Below are 22,652 nucleotides of genomic sequence, written 5' to 3'. Positions count from 1 at the left end.
TAACTGACAACTATTAATTAGTCACCTTTACTGATGGCAATGGTAGACAGTAGTAGGTTCATGGTTATTTCTAAGAAGTCAGTTATCTATTAAGTGTGTAGCATAAATACAAAAAGAGTCAGCTAAGGGATTCCCTGGATTATTTTTTTTTTTTGACACTTCATACAGTGCAGTATTTGATCAAACTAGTGTTTAATATGACAGCAGGAGTCTTGACCTCTTTGCCACTAGATCAGCTGAGGTTACATCTACTGGATTACTTCAGGGAAAAGGCTGAAAGGAAATAGACTACTCTGTATACAGTAAGAAGAAAGCATAAGTAGATGAAAAATTGGAGTAAGTTCAGGTAAGAGTTCAGTCCCATTCATTGATCCATTTAATAAACTTATAAACAAATCCCTACTACTTGTTTCATATCTTATTGATCTTTGCTTTTGCTTGCTCCTTCTTCCCATAATTCCTTTTCCACTAAAAAAAAAAAAAAAGCACACTACTTCCTTAAAGTCTCTTGATAAAAAGCTGCAGCCAAATGTGTTAACATCTGACTATGAAAGAAGCAAAAGCTATCTCAGAGCACCACACCTGGGTTACCCATTAATCCTCTTCCCTGCTTCTCCAGTTTTAAGATACTGTACAAAGATCACAGAGAACAGTTTTTGGAAAAGAAAGCTACTCCACTATCTTCCTATTTTGGTAGATCAACAGTACTTTGTGATGCATTTGTACATCAAGATTTTGCTTTCCATCTCTCTTCCACCCTGAGTTTTCCCATCACTGTGTTCTGAAGAAGGCAGCCTATTTTTCATCCCAATACCCACAAAAATGTTTCAATGATACTGTTCACCTGCTATTGTAAATTACACCTGGATCAAGAGCTGACAGAGAAAAAGCTTGTTGGGTTAAAGGAAGGAAGTGTGTTGATTGAAAATAATGACTGAAACTCAATGGGAGTAATGGGTATGACAACAGCAGCTACAATTCCCTGTATGTACTGATACTTTCTAGCACGTACGTTTAAAGCCACTAAAATGCAGCTGGATGTAATGACAGGTTGAACCATCTAGTACTGTCAAACATTCCTGATTAAAAAGTTAGTTTTTAATAGCTTTCAGGTTTGTGCTAGAAGTCAATCATAAGACGTCACATTACTCAAGTTAAAATGCACAGAAGACCACATTAGCATATTTCTTATACTTGCGTAACATTTTTTTTAAAAAGTTATCCATCTCACTAATCACACTAACTTCTAAATCCAGATAATTATTATTTGATAATCTTAAGAGAACCAAACTTGACATAGTTTTCACATAACACATATAGAAATAACACTATTTTTGAAATATGTCTTCAACAATTGTTTCCAGAGGAGACCTAAATAAAGGCTTAAGACATGACCTCATTCTGTAGCAAATAACTTACAGATTTTAATACATGTAGGAAAAGGACTGCCTCGACTGTCTTCAGAAATAAAAGTTACAACATTTAATCCTGAAGAAAAATTCGCACTATTTTCTGTTGAAATTATTCTGTAATTATATTAAGGTGCAAAGTTACTGAAGAGCTCATTAAAAGAGACACATACTGTGCCTTAAACCATAATATTGATCACTTGCCACTGATCCCCATGTTCCAAAGGGCCACGTTTTAAAACATCAAATACTTAGAAAGGCTTTGAGCAAGAATCAACACCAAAATACATTGCTGGTAAAAAATACTCAAGCAATATATATGCTGAAAATATGAAGATTCAAAAGACATGCTTTTATGATACACCAATTTCAATATCTCAAAGCAAAACTGCTCCATGCAAAATCACTGAACTGCAGAGACAGCGTTTTGTAACCACAACCTAATACTCGAGCTAAGTGAGAAGTCTGAAGTCAGAGTTCTACTGTGATTCTAAGTTTTGGAGCTAACAAGAAAACCATTACCGATAGCTAGACTATTGCAGTTTTTTAAAATTTCTTTTACACTCTACGTAAAACTCCTCAATTTCAACATGCCTCATTGCTTCGTGGGGCAGGGCAAGAGTGAAGAAGGAAGAATCAGTCTTACAGTCAGACATTGCAATTGCTGTCCTGATGCTCAAGTTAAACAGTGCTGATGGGATACTTCTACAATATATATGACAAGAATCATCAAACTTTTGACTGACACTTGAATGCACAAGACTACAAGGGCTTTAACTGTATGTATACTACAAAACAAAACCATGTAGACATGTAAAGATGTGTCCATATAAACACAGTGGACACAGATTCACATGGGAGAAATGTGTTTGTTACAAAAAATAGAGTTCCAGTTACAGTATATTACTAAAACCCATGCAACAGCATCTTAATGTATGAAGAAGTTATAACTGAGAAGTTAATTACTGGATTATTGGAAAAACATGTAATTAATAGATTAATTTTCCTTTTTTGTTGTCTCATCCATGTTTGGAGACTTACCAGGAAGTATTCAACATTCTAGATACAGGAATAATAAATATCAGAAAACTGTCAGTTTACCCGACTGAAAACTATGTCTGCTTCATCAAAGTTGCAACTTCTTTGCTGTACTCACGTTCCTTTCAACTCCTAAGTTTTAAGTTACAATTTGCTCTATACGAAAACAAGTTGTAATAGTGAAATGTTGCCCTGAACTGATGTTAGAGCAAAGCATTAGGATGGCATAAACTAAACAGTCATGATCACAGTAAGCAGACTAATAAAGCACATTGGTTTGTTTTTCTTATTGGAAAGAATTTAACACTATTTTAACTATATTCTTATGCAAGTATTAAAAAAAAATATTTTTGACACTGTTTTTGCTTACCTCCCACTCTTTAGCAGCATCTTCAGTAGTAGATTCTTCACTAGTTTCAGGTTCTTCCTTCTTTTTTACCACTATAAATCCAGGTTCCCGAAGAGATTCCCCAGTATCTTCTGCATATATCTCTGGACTCCACTGGATAAAGAAGACATACAAGTGATCTGTCCTAGAGAAGTCAAGTAACGATACAGAAAAGAAAAATAAGGTAAGTTTGTGATCTTTGGGGTCATGTCTAATAATTATGAAGTATTTAAGATTAAAATGAAAATACTTACTATTTCATGTTTTACTAGATATTACAGACACATTTGAAAAAAAACTAGTTAATTTTTTTTTCTTTTTAATTATATGAAGCTGACACTGGAGAAAAACCATGAAACAAGTTGGCAATTGACTAGCTGTGTTTTCATATACAAGTACAATCCTTCAACCATTGTCAAACTTTTCTGTCCCATTGGAAACCTCTGTTTACAACTGAAATAACTTCCAAAATAAAACACTGACATTTTTTAATTTTATTTAAAAAGAGTTACATAAAAACATAAACAAAATTGGAATTTAAAAATGTCTCCGTATCTGTTTTCCTCACCCCTGAAGAACAGCTGAACACTCCCAAGACATGTAACCAAAATTATACAGACTGTGAGAATTACTACAGATATGAGGAAATAAGGCTGAAAGTGTGCATGTATATGGCTATATCATAAACTACAGACTACTCTAACTTCAGTACTGCAGTAAGTACCAAGATTCAAAGTTACCTCCTTTTAAGTTAAAACAAATGGCACGTTTCTCCAGTCTGAAAGAACAAAATGCCCAAATTCCCAAAAGAAAGTTATTTACAACCCTAATAGATGTCAGTCTGTACTGTTTAAGCATTTCCTGTAGGTGCACAGATGGAGCATTTAGAAAAAGGACATGCAATGAATCCACTAGTATCTCTTCATCATGGAAAAGACAGCTTCAGAGCTAAAGCTTTATGGCTCTGGTTACCAAGAGTTTGAATATTGCTTGTGTCCCTCTTCAGAGATATTTGCTACAGTGACTCTGCATACTGGATTAGCATGAAGAACAACATTTGGATTCCCCTCCCCCTCCCCTCCTTACTAAATCCCTGCAAAACTGAATACTGGAAGAACAGCAAGAGATACAGAGCAGCAAAGCCTCTCAAAACTGCAGCTCAATCTTCATGTGCCTCTGTATCTAAAAGGATGCAGCACACAGGTATGTAATAACAGCCTCTGAACAGGGTCAGTTATTCAAAGTCACCCTTATTAAAATTAAGGTTCCTGGATAACACTGATGAAAGCAAAAAAAAAAAGAAAAAAATCTTTCTCTGACAGTAAGAGAGAATTAAACATTTCAGATGCATAAGGGTAGATAAGTTCTATGACAAAGTTGGAACAAGAAGCTGCAGACTCCTCATGCACTGAATGAAGTATCAAGTCTTACAAGTAGGAAAATAAATAAAAAAAAAATCCTGATGTTAACTTTTTAAGAACTTGAAATTGTGTGTAATTATAGCAGTTTAAAAAGTAAAGAAAACTTGATGTTTAAAGAACTGAAAGACATTCCTTCCCAGACTGGCTCATTTGAGATTAAGAACACTGAAATAATGCAGGTTTGTCAAATACCTAGTGGTAAGAAAGAGAAAGAAGTAGGTGACAAAGACAACTGGGTTGATACTAAGTATTTTGACCTATGCAGAGTAGCACTCAGCAAGGTTAACACTGAATTAAGCGAAACAAACACCCCACTACCACCACATCTGACTTTTTGTGTACTAAAACACAGGACACACATTAGATGGCTAAAGAACAGATTACTAATTCCCCATGCAGTTAGAAAAAGAAACCCTTCATAGGCGGAGTAATTTCCAAGGAGATCACATACAGACTGTAAGCTAAGAACTATTTCTTCTGAAATAGGTGATAAATTCTGCTTTATGCTGAAGATAAGTACTTGCTCTGCTACATTAGAAAATGAACCAAGGAGAGACAATAATAATTTTAATCATCTGACCTAGACATTGTTGCCATACGTGAAACATTTAACTCTTTTCAAATGAAATATGATATGACTAGAACAACAAAATTTGAGTTGAATGTAACCACAAGAGGTCACCTGGCCCAGGCAGGATTAGCTATAGCGGAATCAGCGTGACAGACATTCGTCTCAAGAAATTGCATGATCTCCACCACTTAGGGGTTGCAGGGGTGATGTTTAAAAGCAGGTTAGTGATGTGCTAGCATAGACTCAATTATCCCTGTTGGAATATTGGAATTTTTGATGTCATTTCAGTCCATTACACATCTCCATTCACAGTGGACACAAAAAAAAGAGTACTGCCTTTCTTGTTGCAGCCAACTTTTAAGTATGAAATGATTTTATGTTTGTAATCCACCTTTTCTCCTTTAGATTAAAGAACCCCACTTACTTCTAATTTTCTTTATATGTTACACTTTCTAGGCATTAATTTGTCTTGCTGCTTTCCTCTGGACTCTCTCCAATTGATCCATATCTGTCCTCAACTGCAGTGCCCCAACTGGACATTCTATGCCATTCAGCTCAAAAGAAAAGATGGAAAAGTGACTTGATCATTGTGTGCAGGTATTTATACAAGATGACAGCTCACAGTTTTTTGTTGTTGTTTCTTTCTCTTTACCCCCCCGCTCTTCTGACAAGGATATAATAATCTCCAATACCTCAAAAAATCACATTCAACTTGGAAATAAGTCAGTTTCCTAGCAGTACAGATCATTTAAGAATTCAAGCCTTTACCAGTGAGTGAGCATGGACATCTCATGTCTTTGAATCACTGCAACAAATTTAGATGTTTTTCCAGTAGATATGTTTAAGTTGCTTCCTGGAGAAGTTTTATGTTCCATATATAAAGATAGGACAAAAGAACCCCAGCTAGGTCTTCTGAACTCAGAGCTTTAAGAAGGAGAGAATTTTTAGAAAGTTTCCAAATAATGGGAAGCACAGATAATGACAATAAAAACTTTGTTGCAGAACTCACTTCCTTCACCAGACACTACTTACCTGAATCTTTCTTTCATTATTCACTTAGCTACAAACACAAGCCTAAATAATAACATGATAAACTATTGGCTGAACATGCAAGTAACTCAAGTAAATCAGTAAAACTTCAGTATTATAATGAGGTATTCCAGTGTTAAGTACAAGCCAATCATCAATATCCTTAGTTGTTGACCGTTTTTTTGTGTTGCTTTACAGACACAGTCACTGAAAAATTTCACATGGTGCAGGAAAAAAAAAAGCTCAAAGACCTATTGGAAAGCGTTCATTTTTACAGTCTACCTCCTCCTTACCTTTCTTGTGGAACAGCAAACCAGTACTCATGCTTTTTATCCCTCTGTGCATACTGTTGCATTGATGCACTTGCTTGCGAAACAAATGTTTTCCTCATGGGTTTTCCAACCCTGAGACACAGAAACTTGTGAGATCGATGTCGCCTTTTTTCTTTTGTAAGAGAAGAACCTATCAGTAAAGAAAAAGTAAGCTATCCACAATGCACAAAAGAACTTAACAAAATTATTAGCCCATTTTATATTAGGCAATACAGGTATATAAGATGCATATATATGTAAGTAATATGAGATGAGGTAACTAACATAGGTAGTAATAATTACCTGTCCTTTTTGTGTTACGTAAATTGCATCAGCAGAATTAACTTCAGAATACAACACATTTGAATAATTGTAACATTCATTTCTGCTTCCAACCTCAGTTCACATTATGACAGTCTTTCATCCATACTTGAAAGTATTTCAGAAGGTATTCTCAATACATATCCCTCAACACTGAATTGGACGTCCCTCCCAATATTAAAAAGATATTCCATATACATGCAAAAGATACAGCGTTAAGTAAGTACTTAGGCCTGATTCATGTATGCCAAAGCTGTTCATTAGTTAACTTTTAATTTAAAAAAAGTTCTGCCACTACTAATAGAGGATTAAGATGAATTTTAATTTGTTAGCTGTATCAAACATTTCAAAAGTATGAACACCACTTCAGGATGAAGTATACTGGATGTTGCAGTATGAGATTTTTCCATCCAGTAGTATATTTAAATGAACTAACAGAATTACATGATTACCCTCAGGGTCTGGATTGCCAGGTCAGCACAAGGTAAAGGAAGAAGCCTTCTCAAAATTGTTTCTTTGCTAGATTAATTGCCCAAATCCCAGAACATGAGCTCCAGCCACAAGAGACTTTTTTAAAAAAGGAAGGATAATGTAAATTTAAGAGTTCTTATGATCAGCTATGACAACAAAAGATTTAGCCTACCTCTGGTTTACATGTACACACAGATATGTTCCAATTTTCTAGGACACTCATCTTTACAGCTGAAGTTCTCCTTCAGTGTCTATGCAGACTACAGACACACTGAGCACAGAAAACACCACCTTCTTGATCTATAAACATCTCTACTGTATGTTTTCTCAATCAGATTTTCACCATGAAGTTTAGAATAGCATTCACAAAAGATTCTTTTTTTCAGTAAATATTTAAATGTGCGCCTCCTAATTTTCAGTTACAATATCTTAGAATTATACCTGCAGTATACAGTATGGTAGAATAGTCATAATATGAATGATTTGGAAGTATTTTATAAATCCATAAGCTCAAATGCTAAATTGTCAGATTAAAAAAAAAAAAACAAACCAAAAAGAATCCCAAATAAACAAAAAGCTGTTTCATAGGACTGGCACGTGAACTTTGTGGCAGTGTTGGAGAAACATTCTTAAAACTATCTGATATTTGGGATTTTGGTCCTTCCGATGCAGTAGTTTAAACTTCTCTGACATAGAGCTCAGAGAAGTGGGATTTGTACCATACCTTAAAAAATAAAAATGTGAGATTTAGTTCCAGCTAGCAGAGAGAATGAAAACAAACAATTTAGCCCTGCCCCCAAATGTCAAAAGGACTATTTAAGACACTCTTTTTTTTCTGATGTGTTCTCCAATATATTTTGTATATTTGATACTGAATTCATTAGAAAAAAAATAAATAGTAATGGCTACTATGTATCACGCCTTTTTTTTTTTTTTCCCTTCAATCTTGGCCAATATCCAGCTAAGCAGCAGACACACGTTATCTTTAATGAGATTTCAGTTTCTTTACGCTATTTATTTAACTATAAACCAGCATAATTTCTCTAAAGTATCAACTACATCTAGCTTTTATTTAAGTCGGGTGGTTAACCTAAGGGTCTGTAAAAATAGAAGAGAATATGAGAGTCATGGGTTACAAAAAAAAAATTCCAAGGGAGACCTTTTTAGCTATTCTAGACTACTCACAATTTATCGACTTGCAATGCATCACCTGTTCAACATTCAGAACAAACAGATCATTAATTCCAAACTCAGAAACATTTGGCCTCTGTGAAGATCAACAAATGGTAGTTCTCAAAAACCTAGATGCTCAAAACTCGCAGAAAAGAGGAATTCAACCAAGTCCTTGCTAGATGCAGGAGATAAAAAGACCTATCTAGGTATCTTAATGGTATTAAACTCATAGTATTATTACTTCAGAGTTTTAGTCTGATAGACAGGATATTAGATAGTGTTTACAGTGTTTCAATTTTTTAATTACCTAGTGGTTTTTAGTGACCTACTGTTAACAGACCTGACATATTTAGTCTTTGGTGACCTTCAAGCGTTAAGCAATAGATCCAAACTTTTATCTTGGCTCTAAAACTTGCCTATAGACAAAGCCAGCAGAAGCTTCACCAAATCTATTTAGATTGAGAAACATTAATTCATAGTCTACTGTTTTATTTGCATTCTGCTAAAACAGCATGCAAGAATAAGAAACATACAATAATTCCAACTGGACTGACGTCATTGGCACAAGTCTCCGAAAAGTAACTTGTGCTTTTTTTTACCTCTTTTTTTAAATTATTTTTTCTTTCTATTTTACCCCCACAACCTTCAGTGAAGCTGCAACACCATGTGCAGAAGGCTTCTAGCCAGCACTCCTCTGACTGTATGCAGACACTTTTTTGATTATATATGTATATATTCTGTGACTATACAGACCATCCTGCATGAAAAACCTGCAGTGTCACCAAATGATACAATCTTTTAGGCAGCCAACAAAACTAAAGCATCTAATACAACTGAATTACAAATAATATTCAATTGTAAGAAAAGCAGCAATTTTGGCAAAGAACACTTGTGCTTCCATTTTTTTTAAAGTCACAAACAGCAACTACTACTAGCTGACAATTTTGCCAGAAGATCTCCTCTAATATTTAAGGCATAAAAGCCAAATCTATCACAGAAAGATGCATCTATTAATCAGCTTCAAATTTCAAAATTCAGTTACTTCCTTAACAGGAGAAAAAAAAAAACCAAACAAAAAACAAAAACAAAAACTATCATATCAGACTCTAAAGTGCAAGATGAATTTCTGTCAACCGAAGAATCTTCCTCTCTATTCAATACAACCTCAATTTTTAATGAACATAAACAATTTGACCTTCAAATGCACTTCACAAATAATCTCTTAGTTTGTGACAGGCGTTATAGGTATGTTTTCTGTCTAGCCCCAAAAATACTGCACAGTTAAAACAATCAGTTTATCTCCATTAGTAAGATGGTAAAATATCAGAAAGTGACCTATTAATTTTTTAACAAGCAAAATCAAAGACAGGCAGAAACATCTTTAAGTTACTTAAAAAGACATACCTTTTTTTTTAATATGAATTGAGTAACTTCAATAGATTTTCAAGATAACTTCTGGCTAATAATCCCAGGACCTGATCTTTGCAGAGGAGTAAAGGTACTCAAGAAATAAGCCTAGTTGTTCCCCATATTCATAGCACTAGTTTCTTACCATCTAGCTCGTATTTATCTTGAGATATGCTTTTTGTATGCTCAACCTGTGGGAGCAGCTCAGAACACCTGGCATTTGTTTTCAAGGGTGACCGTTAGAATTTGTTGGGCTGTATATTTGCCAAGCTTTGAAGAACTAGTTTTACAAAGTCAGGCTGGAGGATGGCCTTGTGTAGGCCTGGGAAGATGTGGCTGAAGACAGTCACGAGTATGGGTATGGAATGTTTTTATCTTTAACTGTTCTGAGGACTGGCAAACATCCCAGCTGAGCCAGATATGCGCTCCTGTGTTAGTAGTATTGGCTGTATGCTGTTAGTTCTTTCTAGATCTTTGTTGAAATATATGTAAGTTGGATTCTTTTGTGAAATAAAGGGAATCTTGTACAGATAGCTTGAGTGCTTAATTCAGTCGCTGCAGATAGTGAGCCTGATGCGATCAAGAGAAGAAGACGACGTGATCGAGAGAAGAAGCCGGCACGATTAAGAGAAGAAAACAACATGATCAAGAGAAGAAGAGAAGAGGTGATTCCCCTTCACTGCGGAGACCACACAACCTAATGGGGAGAGTTTTGAAGAAGTGGCCACGACTTCGAGAAAATAGGTAACAGCAACCCCTGCGGAACGGGTGAGTTGCAAGATTGCGGTAGCATGGGGCAATCGGTTTCTCAGGAGCATAAGCTCTACTTAAACGTTTTGCAGCAGATTTTACGGGCCCCTGGGTATAAAACAACAGAGGGACAAATAGCTTCGCTTTTCATATGGGTAAAGGATAATTGTAACTGGTTTCCCACAGAGGGAACTTTTGATAGCAAGATTTGGGAAAGAGTCGGGGAGCATTTACAAACGCAAAAAACTTTGGCATTCGGTGTATCAGAAAATTTAATTGTGACATGGAAATTTATTTATACTGCGCTGGTGCATTTACAGCCAGCAGAGAAAATCATATCAATACAACCTGATACTGCTTTTGAGGAGACAGTTTGTAAGCGGGCCGCTAACGAGCAGGATTCTGATTCCGATAATAATTCTTTTGCATCAGGCAGGGTGGACTCTGAAAGAGAGCCGGATTTATATCCCTCGTTACCTCCACCGCCGCCTGCACTAACACCGTTACGGCACTCACCCCGCCGGCAGGCAGCGGGTGGGCAGCGCGGGCTCGCCGACCCTCACCACCGCATACAGGTCCCCGCCGCTGCCTGCCGCCCCTTTCGCACCCGCTTCGCCGCCGCTGCCTGCCGCAGCCAGCGCCGTCCCCCACGCCCCCACCCCAGTCGTCTGGTACTCCCTCTCCAGGGTTTGCAGAACTTAAAAACAGAACCCGGCTGTGCTGCGCTACCTGTAGCTCCTTCTCCTACTAATCCCTCTAGCTCTATGCCTCTGTCTAATCCTGTGGCTCCTGCTTTACAGCGGTGCGGAGAAAAAACTAGAGTGCCTTCAGCTCCGCCTTTAACAGACTTTGATGCTAAATGTGTTGATTCACTTAATGATTTGGGAAAAAATACAAATAGCTTGATGCGACACTGTCGAGAAAAAGCTCTACAGCAAGGAGATACTATGTTTACTTTTCCCATAATCCACCACAGCATGAGGGTTTACCTTATGAAATGATAAAAGAATTACAGAAGTCAATTTGCGAAAATGGGTTACACAATTCATTTACAATAGGACTAGTGGAAACAATTGGAAGCATTTATACTATGACTCCTTGGGACTGGAAATTGCTTATGAAAACTGTGTTGACTTCTGCTCAGTATTCTGTATGGCAATTAGAATACAATGATTTGTAAGTGGAACAAATTATGGACAACTTGTCATCAGGGATACTTACAGATCAAAATATGTTACAAGGAACAGGCCCTTACATTACACCTCAGGCACAAGCTGCTTTGCCAAAGCAAGTTTTCGATCAAGCTACTCGTATTGCAATTATGGCTTTACGACGTGTACCTGAAACTGGGCAAGGTATCGCTTCATTTGCCTCTATATGACAGGGCTCTCAAGAACCGTACGCATCTTTTATTGATCGCCTTCAAGCCGCGATAGTGCGGCAGGTAGAAAATCCGGAAGCTACAAAAGTGTTATTTCAATTGGCTTATGAGAATGCAAATACAGACTGTCAGGCTGTATTGAAAACTGTTAAGAGGAAGAGCTACTGACGTTGGGGAATATATTAAGATACGTCAAAACGTAGGGACAGACACTCATAGAGTTAACATGTTAGCTGCTGCACTGTCACGACAACTAAATGTTAATTGAACTCAAAGTTACTGTGACATGCTTTGAGTGTGGAAAATTGGGACGTATGGCTAAGCAATGTCCTAAACAACAGAAATCCAAACATGATAAACCTCCAAATCAATTGTGCCCTCACTGTAGTAAAGGATATCATGGGCGAATCAACACAATTCAAAATTTGACAAAGGCACAGGCTAAAGATAAAATTCATTCTTGTCCCGATTGTCAAAGAGTTACTTCTGATGCAGTGAGCACTGGAGTTAACACACACGGTTTACATTCTAATGCCATTTGGCAAAGTGATGTTACACATGTATCTGCCTTTGGCTCCTTGAAATTTGTGCATGTTTCTATTGATACTTTTTCCTCTTATATTTGTGCTACTGCTCATTCTGGAGAAAGGGCACGTGATGTTCAACAACACTGGTCACGATGCTTTGCAACTATGGGGGTTCCTCAAACCATTAAAACTGACAACCGTCCAGGGTATGTAGCTGAATCTACCCAATTATTTTTGCAACAGTGGCAGGTATCCCATGTGACAGGGATTCCACATTCACCTACTGGACAAGAAATACTTGAGCGTGCGCATCATGCTTTAAAGTCTATGTTACATAAACAAAAAAGGGGGAATATGCCACCACAAAAACAGCTAGATAATGCTATGTATACTTTGAATTTTTTAAATCGCTCACCAGACTTAATGGCCAGCACGGCAATAGAGCGGCATTTTAAAACTCCCGATTCTATTTCACAAAGACCTAAAGTATTGTATAAAGATCCTTTTAGTGGACCTGGCTGGAGTGGACCTGTGGAACTAATCGCTTGGGGGCGAGGGTATGCTTGTGTTCTTCTTCCCACAGGAACCAAGTGGATTCCAGCTAAACACGTGAAGCCATATCATGAGCTGGTGAAACCACTCGGACAACCCAATCCCGCAGATGAATACTCTGAATTTGAAAGAGGAGAAACGAATGAGGAGGAAGCGGTGCATCAAGAACGAAAAAGCTATCACACAGGGACATTTGAAGAGAATGCAACAACAAGCTAGCGTGATGATGCAACATGTATCCTACTCCAAAGAATACCTTTTTTAGCATACCCGGCAATAGTGGCCAGCAACAGTATTGTAAGAATTCTGATCCTTTTTTCTTCGCAGGGTCACTGTGGCTCAGGCGCAGCATTTTTATTGGGCCCACTGGAGGTGTTGCGCCTAAGCTACGGTGACTGTATAAAAAACCATTCCTTGTATAAGTTTGAACCTCACACAGAATCACAAAGATTCAGTGATGTACTTCACATCCTTATGTTTTTGTAGCAGCTCAATTTGTAGATATCGCTTTACATAACCATGCTTTTGAAACTAATCTGAATTAACCTTGGTATTTTAGCTGTTTTACTCATAAGAATATATCTGAACCAAGTCTTACAGTAATCATGCCAATGTGACGTCGTGCTGAATTGTGGATCCCTGTAAATACGACCAAATCACGGGAAGGGGAATCAGGATTAAGTCAATTATCAAGGCTTTTAAAGCAGACAATTAGTCACCCACAACAATTTATAGGATGGCTCATTGCCTTTATAATATCAGCTACCATTATTGCAGCTACTGCTGCTGTTGCTACCATGGCGCTTGTGAAATCCGTTCAGATGCTCACACAGTAGCTAATGTATTAAAAAAAATGTTACAGCTGAAATGAATACCCAGGTACAAATTGATCAACAATACTAGAATGACTGGATGCTTCAGAAGCAGTGGTAATTTGGCTTAGACTGTATTGGGTTTGTGTGGCAAGGTTTTGGTAGTGGGGGGTTACAGGGGTGGCTTCTGCGGGGGCTGGTGGAGGTTTTCCCCCATGTCTGACAGAGCCAATGCCAGCTGGCTCTAAGACAGACCTGCCACCGGCCAAAGCCGAGCCCATCAGTGATAGTGGTAGTGCCTCTGTGTACAAAAAAAACCCCAAACCAAAACAAAACAAAAAAAAAACCAAACAAAAAAAACCCAAACCCCCAAAGAAAAAAAAAACAGCTGGAGAGGGGGAAGAGAAAAGTGGTAGTGGAACACACAGAAACAGCAGCCGGAGAGAGGAGTGAGAACATGTAAGACAAACAACCCTGCAGACCCCCAGGTCAGTGAAGAAGGAGGGGAAGGAGATGCTCCAGGCACCAGAGCAGAGATTCCCCTGCAGCCTGTGAGGAAGACCATGGTGAGGCAGGCTGTCCCCCTGCAGCCCAAGGAGGTCCACGGTGGAGCAGATCTCCACCTGCAGCCCGGGGAGGACCCCACGCCGGAGCAGGTGGGTGCCTGCAGGAGGCTGTGACCCCATGGGAAGCCTGCGCTGGAGCAGGATCCTGGCAGGACCTGCAGAACTGTGGAGAGAGGAGCCCACGGCACGGGTTTTCTGGCAGGACCTATGACCCCGTGGGGGACCAGGAGCACACTGCTCCAGTGCGGAAGGAGTGCACGCTGTGGAAAGGACCCATGCTGGAGAAGTTTGTGGAAGACTGTCTCCCATGGGAGAGATCCCACACTGGAGCAGGGGAAGAGTGTGAGGAGTGCTGCCCCTGAGGAGGATGAAGCGACAGAGATAATGTGTGATGAACTGACCGCAAACCTCATTTCCCATTCCCCTGTCCAGCTGAGAAGAGAGTGATAGAATAGCTATGGTGGGCACCTGGTGTCCAGCCAGGATCAATCCATCACATAGAGACAAAGTGCATTACAAAATAGAATGAAATTACATTGTAATTGAGAATTTCAAAAACAAGGGCTCTGTGTAACTCCTTTACAAAGGAATGAAAGTGTATGAGATTGGAATTAGGTGAAGGCACATTTGCAAGGTGCGTTTGCTACTAATATTGCAGGAGATATCTAAGATCTTGCACAGATATTACAAGATCAAATGGGAAATATATAAAATTAGCAGAATAAGGTGTTTTTTAAAGAATTGTCTAATAGTGTTAAATGGTTAAATCCAAAAACATGGTTTGAAGGTTTAAATCTGTGTATCTGAATCTGTATTGTTATTGGAGGGTTATTAATCATTTGTGTGTTTGCAGCAATCAGAATCATCTGAGGAGCAGTACGAGGATTGCATCAGTTCGAAGCTAGAGTCCTTGATGCCTCCCTCGTGAATCTGATGTTCCTAAACAAAAAAAGAGGGAGATGTGGGAGCAGCTTGGAACACCTGGCATTTGTTTTCAAGGGTGACCGTTAGAATTTGTTGGGCTGCATGTCTGCCAAGCTTTGAAGAACTAGTTATACAAGGTCAGGCTGGAGGATGGCCTTGTGTAGGCCTGGGAAGATGTGGCTGAAGACAGTCACGAGTATGGGTATGGAATGTTTTTATCTTTAACTGTTCTGAGGACTGGCAAACATCCCAGCTGAGCCAGATATACGCTCCTGTGTTAGTAGTATTGGCTGTATGCTGTTAGTTCTTTCTAGATCTTTGTTGAACTATATGTAAGTTGGATTCTTTTGTGAAATAAAGGGAATCTTGTCCAGATAGCTTAAGCGCTTAATTCAGTCACCGCACAACCTTGTTCTAGTCAGCATGGAAGTATGACAAGATGCAAGCGAAACAAAGTTCTGAAAGTATAAAAGAGCGTTAAGCCTCCAGTGTTTGTTGTTCATGTTATAAACCTTAACCACAAGATAGACGTGCTATAAACAAGATGAAATTCATTCCCTGAAATTCATTCATACACATGTATACTGGGAGCAAAATTTAAGTGACAGCTAGCTGACTGCTAAGGAACACTTAATTTTGAGCTCTACAGTGACCAATGCATCATGGATCTAATTTTACAGGTTCATTTAAAACTCCCCTGAAAAGATACTGTCTTTTAATATGTTCATAAATACAATTTCAGTGAAGAAAAATGACAGTAACAAAAGTATCTCTGTTTTCACTTTCCTGAGCAATATTTTCCTCACTGGTTTCTATACAGTATAACTTAAGCATATCTTCGAGCCAATGAGAAATACAACCAATATATGGGGAGACATGTTCTACAGAATGAAAAATAACGAAAATTCTGATAAGCTGGAGGGACATACACTGTAAATCTGAACACTAACACATAAATACTGACTCACCTTCTAATCGCCCATCTCTTGCAGTCACAGTTTTCTGACCAATTTCTTTTTGTGAATCCTGTTGCATGTTTTCTCTTTGTTGTTTGGTTTGTTGCATAGTGTGGGTCTTCCAGAGGTTGCGGAGTTCCTCAACTTCTGTCTCCGAGTCTTGCGTTTGCCCTCTCGCTACTTTTCCTTTGCTAGTTGTCTCTTTCTTTTGAGAATCTGTGGTATCTTCATAACATGGACTTTCCTCTGCCATCTTACTCTCTCCTTCTCGTTCTTTTCCTAATGAGGAATCTTGATCATTACCCACTTCTGCCTCTTTGTCATGCTCTTCACTACTGTGTGATCCTTGCAAAGACTGCTGGAGGATATCTGCAATATTTTCACTAGGTTCTTGTCCCCCCTTTATAGACATTTCAGAACTTTCCAAACCTAAGCTGTGGGTACCAAACTGTTTAACATTTACAACCATTTCAGCACTGGGTTTTAAGTCACTGGCAACTTCATTTGAGTCTGAAATGATTGTTAAACATTCAGCACTAGTCTGGTTTATTGTTTGGACAGATTCTGATGATGCTCCAGAAGATTTGTCTTGTCGAAGCTCGTCTGAGGAAACAAGTTCCTCACGTATTGGAGAGAGTTCTGATTCTGTGAAGACATCTTCTGAGAGACTCTCCTCTGTGCTCCTCGGGGCAGTACTAGCACTGTCATTGCCTGTATCCCAAATCCTGGAATCCATTTCATCTGTATTGCTCTTTGCAGCTTTCTTGGAATGGCAAAGTTCCCTTACAGACAGCTGTTCTACATCTCTGTTGAGGAAATAAGAATGTTACTATAGCAGGTGCATTTTCTGTCAAGCTCTTTTCTTTACTAAGTTTTGGTTAATGCTGAAAAAATTTAAGGGTGCTCTTAAAAAAAAAAAGAAAAGAAACAAATTAAAAAAACTTAATTCAGAGCATCAGTAATAAGAAACAAGCATAAAATATGTTCTCGTTAACAGTAAGCTTATGGCAGACCTTTGGCCAGCATGACATAGATAGGACCTCCCAACTTCAGGGCATTACTTTTGCAAGTAGAAGCTCTCCTATGAAACCAACAAGATTGTTTGAGATGCTTAGAGTGTAAAAATAAAATAAAAAAAAAAACAGGGGAAAACCAACAAAAAGCTACATACAATCATAATCTCTAAAAGGCAGAAATCCTCCAAAATCTTTTAAGCTTTATCTACGAAAGAGGCCAGTACAATTTTATATACCTATCCTACCCTATTATGAAGTTGACACCTAGCTCACTCTTAAGAAATGAATGGCAGAAATCATCTTGTCTAACCTTAACTATCTCAGCCAGTCAATGCAGAACAGGAACCACCAAGGTAGATATTACCATTCTGCCCATGGGAAATACTTAAAAGATTAGTGTCTTCACCAGTCAGGTACCTAAGTTCAAGGATACCTCTGTTAAGCAAAATAAATCCCAAACTACTTGGTACAACTGAACAATTTAAAGAGCAGACATGAAATGCTCATAAATAGTGTAAGGAAAAAAAAAAAAAAGGCAAGCATGAAAGAACTTCCTTTCTGCAAAGCAAGTAATCTTATTCAAACCTGCCTTTCAAAATAAGCTAACCAGAAATTCTATGAGTTTTAGAAAAGGAGGACTACAAGGCGACTGTGAGCATGCTCAACTATATCTACATGGCTCAAGCTTTTCCAGTGTTGCCAAAAAAACTGAGTAGTATACAACCTTCATAAAAAAATCTCATGTTTAAACATACTTTTTACTAGAGTTCTCAGTGCCAACTCCCTTGCTACCACAAGCACATCTTCCATTATCTAGTACCAAATGCTTTTAAGAAGCTCATACCTTAATCTCCCATCTTGAAGAAGGATAAATCCACTCACCATTTCTACAAAGCTTTTTATTCAGTTAGGTCATTACTGACATTACTGAGACATCACTAAAATTCAGGATGTTTGCAAAGCATATACACTCTCTTCTCCAAGCGTTAACATGAAGCTGGTATTAAGCTTGTGCTTATGTAGTAATTTTGCTTACAAAGCACGTGGATTAGAGTTTAGGATTTATCACCTATTAGACTGGACCATTTCCTTAATTTTTCAGGATTATGCTGGTAATAGGTGCTTTTGGACAAGCACAACCTAAAGTTCAGGAAATGCGCAAAAAATCTGTATGTTTTCAGATATATTTCTTTCCAGTTTCAGCACAGATTGTGGCTTATATATAAAAACCATACAACATGAAATTGCAGTTTTAAGAAGAAAAGAATCCGTTCGTTTTGTGATCAGTTTCTATTATACCAATAATCTTATTTTCAGTATTCAGATTGTTTTTCCAAGTTTAAACAGGTTTGACAGTTGGCAAAATTGGGAGAGAAAGAGGGTTAATTATAACAATGGAATATTTAGAAAAAAACAAATAGTGGAAAAAACATGATTTAAGTCTCAAATACCTCGAGACACACAGGTCTTGTCAGAGCTAGCTGTAGCTATTGGGAGTTCTGGTTACAGACTTAAGAAATTTGAATTTTATTTTCCCCCAAATTTACAAACATGCCTCAAATTTTGATAAGGTTAAGGCACAAAAGTGCTGGGACTGAAGAAAATGCTAGAAGTTCGTGTTCCATGTAATAGTTTATAAAGTTGACAAGAAAGATAAATCAAAAAATTGGACATTCATGGCTCAACGCATAGTGTGACCTTTTATTACTAGACATGTTTTCATTCCATATTCATTTATATTATAAAAAAACAGAAAATGCATGTGCTACAAGACCACAAAAATCAACAGGGCATGAAAGGTACATTTGTAAGTCAACAGTAAGTCATTAAGAAACTAAATATGCTAGGAAAAAGACTTGTTTTGCAACTGCAATGGTATGATTCAAACAGGCAGATTAAAAGAAATATCTAATTTTCATAATCTCATTATTTGCACTATGCATCAATTGAAGTAGGAACTACGAGCAACTTTGTAAAACTCAATCTGGAAAATGAACTTCCAGAAAGCAATCATGCTGAAGGCATCATCATTCTACATCAAAAGCCCCAAAAGTACTACTACAGTAATACGTATATTAGTTGCTCTTTCAAGGAAATGCATGACTTCAGGCAGCAAACAAGACGATGCCAAGATACCAGTTTACTATCAGGTCTCTGCTGAAACTGAGCTTAAAAATAGCATGAGACAAGTTATTTCTTCTGGTTGTCCAGATATTTAAGATTATCAAGAAAGATGTGCTTAGCATATTACCTGTAAGAACTGTAAAAGTACATTTTTCAGAGTTACTGAGTATCTCTACACTTTATTTAAAATGGCAAGCAGCTTTACTCTCCCATACATATAGACAATTCTACCTTGGTTAAAGGAGTCCACTTCCCTGCAGTTAGATGGTCAAAGTAGTCTGCAAATGTTTGTGCTTTATGGGCTGTGATAGGTAAAGATGGCTTTTTTTAAAAAAAATCCTTTTTAGCTTTGATGTTAGAATTTATCCTATTTCTGAGGACAGTATAAAAATTAGGTAACAGACAGAACAGAACAAGGATTTTTCATAATGCTGTTTAAAGTCAGTTTTAAATGCCTACTACGCTAAACACCAGTAATTAAAGCTGACTGATCCAAATTCATTCTGTTCACCCCCAACAAGGCTAGACCCAAAGGCAAACATACAGCTCCTGCCCTGGCCAAAAAGGGAAAAGATATACTCCTAATACCATAAAAATATATACAAGTCTCAGAAAATTAGTCTTACAACCATTTATCAGAGCAACAAGAGTTTGAGAAGCAAGTGGAAAGTGGTAAACAATAAAGACTTGCACCTAAAGCTGTTTCAGTTGGACTCTGCTATTCTGTACATCAGTTTTTAAATTGCTGAAGAATCAAACACATCTGTTATTGTTTTCATAGCAGGGCAGGGGAAGAGGAAGTGGTGTGGTACCTCTTGCTATACACTGATTTTTAAAAGAGACTATTGGAGGAAATTAGAATCCATTTATATAGAAAAGGATTTATTCTATATAGTATATAGAATGTGAAAGCTTAAGGTAACGTAAGTTTTCTCAGTGGTCTTTCTAAGCCTATCTGATGATGTTCTTAAAAAGGAAAACAACAGAAGAAAATGTGGTTTTGGTAGCTTTGTATGGTCAGCAATATGGCTACAGTTCATATTTACTTAAAGCTTTATAAATACTATCCTATCTTACATGGTTAACGAATCCTTAATTTTGCTGTCCACAATTTCCTTATACAGAGCAGCTGACATCACTTCTTCCATTGGACACATGATGCCATACTCTTCACAGCCGTTCTCCTGGACCAGAGGATCCATTTTATGAGGATCAAACATTATATTATTTGGCGTCACTAGCAGCACACCATTGACTGTACCCTAAAACGAGAGGGAAAAGAAGTGGTAAATTTTTTCCTTCATATTTCAGCTTACTCTCAATTTTTTTGTAGGAAAAAAAGGGTTTTCTAATTTGTTTTTAAAGCATCTTTATACTTAAGCAACTTTATACAGTTTCTTATGTTTTGCAGTCACCTAGAAACATAACTATTTTTCTGGGGAAGCAAATTAATGCCACCTACTTTCCCAAAATAAAACAATATTGTTCCTTACAGATACTTAATAGCTGGGTTGAGTGGAGAAAAAAAAAAAGCCACGCCAACCAGAAAAAAAAAAAAAAACACAAAACACCAACCTCCTCACACCCTAAAGGATATGCTAGGCAGCTCCTCTGAGGTAAAGATACATCCTTCCTAGACAACCACAGAGCTTATAGTTAGTTTTGCAATAAACTTCAAGCACTGTCTAAAACCTGACTCTTAACTCTTCTCACTTTCTACTATTTAATTAAAGAACAAAAAAAGAACGATCTTCCAAAACCATCATTTATCTTCATTTTCTTTACAGAAAAGCAACAGCAGTATCTGATACAAGTCATTCTAACTTAATGGACCTGTTGACTGATAGGACAAATACATTTATAGAATGAAACTAGATTAAAAATATTAAAGATTTTTAAAGATGCAGCTGCAACAAGATGCAGCTCTGGATGGATTTAATCACAATGATACTGCTGCAGTACATGAACACAATTAGATTTTAAACTTCTAGTATGAAAAAGTTTAAAGCAAGCTGATATACTATGAGCTGTAGGGTTCTTACACAATACAGATACCAAGCTAATTTACAATAGATTGATTTTTATTTTAGGTTTTTTTTAAGCATTAGAAACTCACACAAACATCAACACCAGTTGCCTACTATGGAAATTCATTAAACTGTTAGAACAGTAGAGTTTGAGCTAAAACTATGAACTAGAGGAAATCTAGCTTTAAGTAGGATGAAAGTGATCCTTCAGTTACAGATCTTGAATCCTAAGGACTTTACAAATTTAGAAAGACATTCAAAACTTCTGTGCAAGAATCACAAAAGAATTGCTTCATGTGCTGCTGAAGCTTATCAGGAATTGAATAAATATCCAGCTCACTGATAAAATGTTCACAGTGATTACAAACATTGTGTATTGGGGGGATTGTTTGTTTTCAGTTTTGTTTTAAGACGACATATCAGCACAGCATGAAATACAACTACAGTCCTTCCCAATTCCAGAAATTTGATCCCAGCACTGTGATGGTTGATGACCTTCATGGTAGAAAAAGATGCCATATAGTGAGCAGAAAATTGCAAGTTATAAAAAACAAACCAAAAATAGTATTGAAGTCTACAGCAATGACCAATGGTACCACTATTATGGAAAAATGAAAACAGTCTCAAAAGCAGCTCAAGCATCTATACTTAAGTCCCCTTAGTCATTATGTGCCTAGTCAGGTTTTATATGTGCATTTTAGAGTACAAACATACGCTAAAGACTTTAAAGTTAGCAGAAGATATTTACATAATTCCAAGGTGTTTAAGACACTGAAACAAAACTGTCACTGGCATTTCTTTCCCAGCACTGTATTGTGGAAATAGACTTTCAAGGTGCAAAAAGGAACTCCAAGAGGATGACTGTTGACAGAAGTCTATTTGGTTATATCCACTGTAGTCTAGAAAATAAATTTAACATGACTGCAAAAGTCACTGAGTCTACTCAGAAGAACAAATTGCTTCTCTTTAAACAAATACTACTTCCATAAATTCAGTGCACAATGCAAAAAAGCAGCATAATTTCTAAATCTGAGCTCTTTCATTAATGACCACACACGAAAATGGACTTTTATTAATATTCTCTAGATTTGACCCAAAAGTCAAGGCCATAGCCTTGATGGCAGTTGGACTAGGTGGTCATTGTAGGTCCCTTCCAACTGAAATATTCTGTTCTATTCTTTCACTGCCCACATGTTGCATGTGCATCTTCAGAACAGTCAGGCTGGAGAGGAAAAAAAAAAAAGTAAGGTTGTATGACTGCTCTAGCTGAAGGATTTAAGTGTTCAACACCAACTTGTAAAATTATGTATTACTCAGTAGAAGCAATCAGTAATCAAGTTCATTGGAGAACTCTTCAATTCCAGACTAAGATTTTGTCTTCACTTGTTCACTATTTCATTGACCTTCCTTGATAAATTAAGTACACAGAAAGTGCTAAAGCTTTTGAGGCAATAAAAGGAGATGACATTTTTCTATCA

The 22,652-nt window shown here is 37.4% G+C and overlaps 1 protein-coding gene across 13 annotated transcripts in view; it reads right to left on the bottom strand.

The window, feature by feature from the left end:
• OXR1 (oxidation resistance 1) overlaps positions 1–22,652 on the bottom strand; it is a 302,655-nt gene that overhangs the window by 31,329 nt on the left and 248,674 nt on the right. For all 13 annotated transcript variants that reach the window (XM_069779895.1, XM_069779893.1, XM_069779894.1 and 10 more), the window contains 4 exons: positions 20,225–20,409; positions 16,020–16,813; positions 6,150–6,318; positions 2,818–2,980 (listed from right to left, as the gene is read on the bottom strand). In XM_069779895.1, coding sequence (XP_069635996.1) covers positions 2,818–2,980; positions 6,150–6,318; positions 16,020–16,813; positions 20,225–20,409 — 1,311 coding nt within the window. The remainder of the gene's footprint in view (positions 1–2,817; positions 2,981–6,149; positions 6,319–16,019; positions 16,814–20,224; positions 20,410–22,652) is intronic.

Source organism: Haliaeetus albicilla, chromosome 3, assembly GCF_947461875.1.
Source record: "Haliaeetus albicilla chromosome 3, bHalAlb1.1, whole genome shotgun sequence".
NCBI lineage: Eukaryota > Metazoa > Chordata > Aves > Accipitriformes > Accipitridae > Haliaeetus > Haliaeetus albicilla.
The sequence above is the reverse complement of the archived record's forward strand: the minus strand, read 5'-3'. Positions and strand labels throughout refer to the sequence as shown.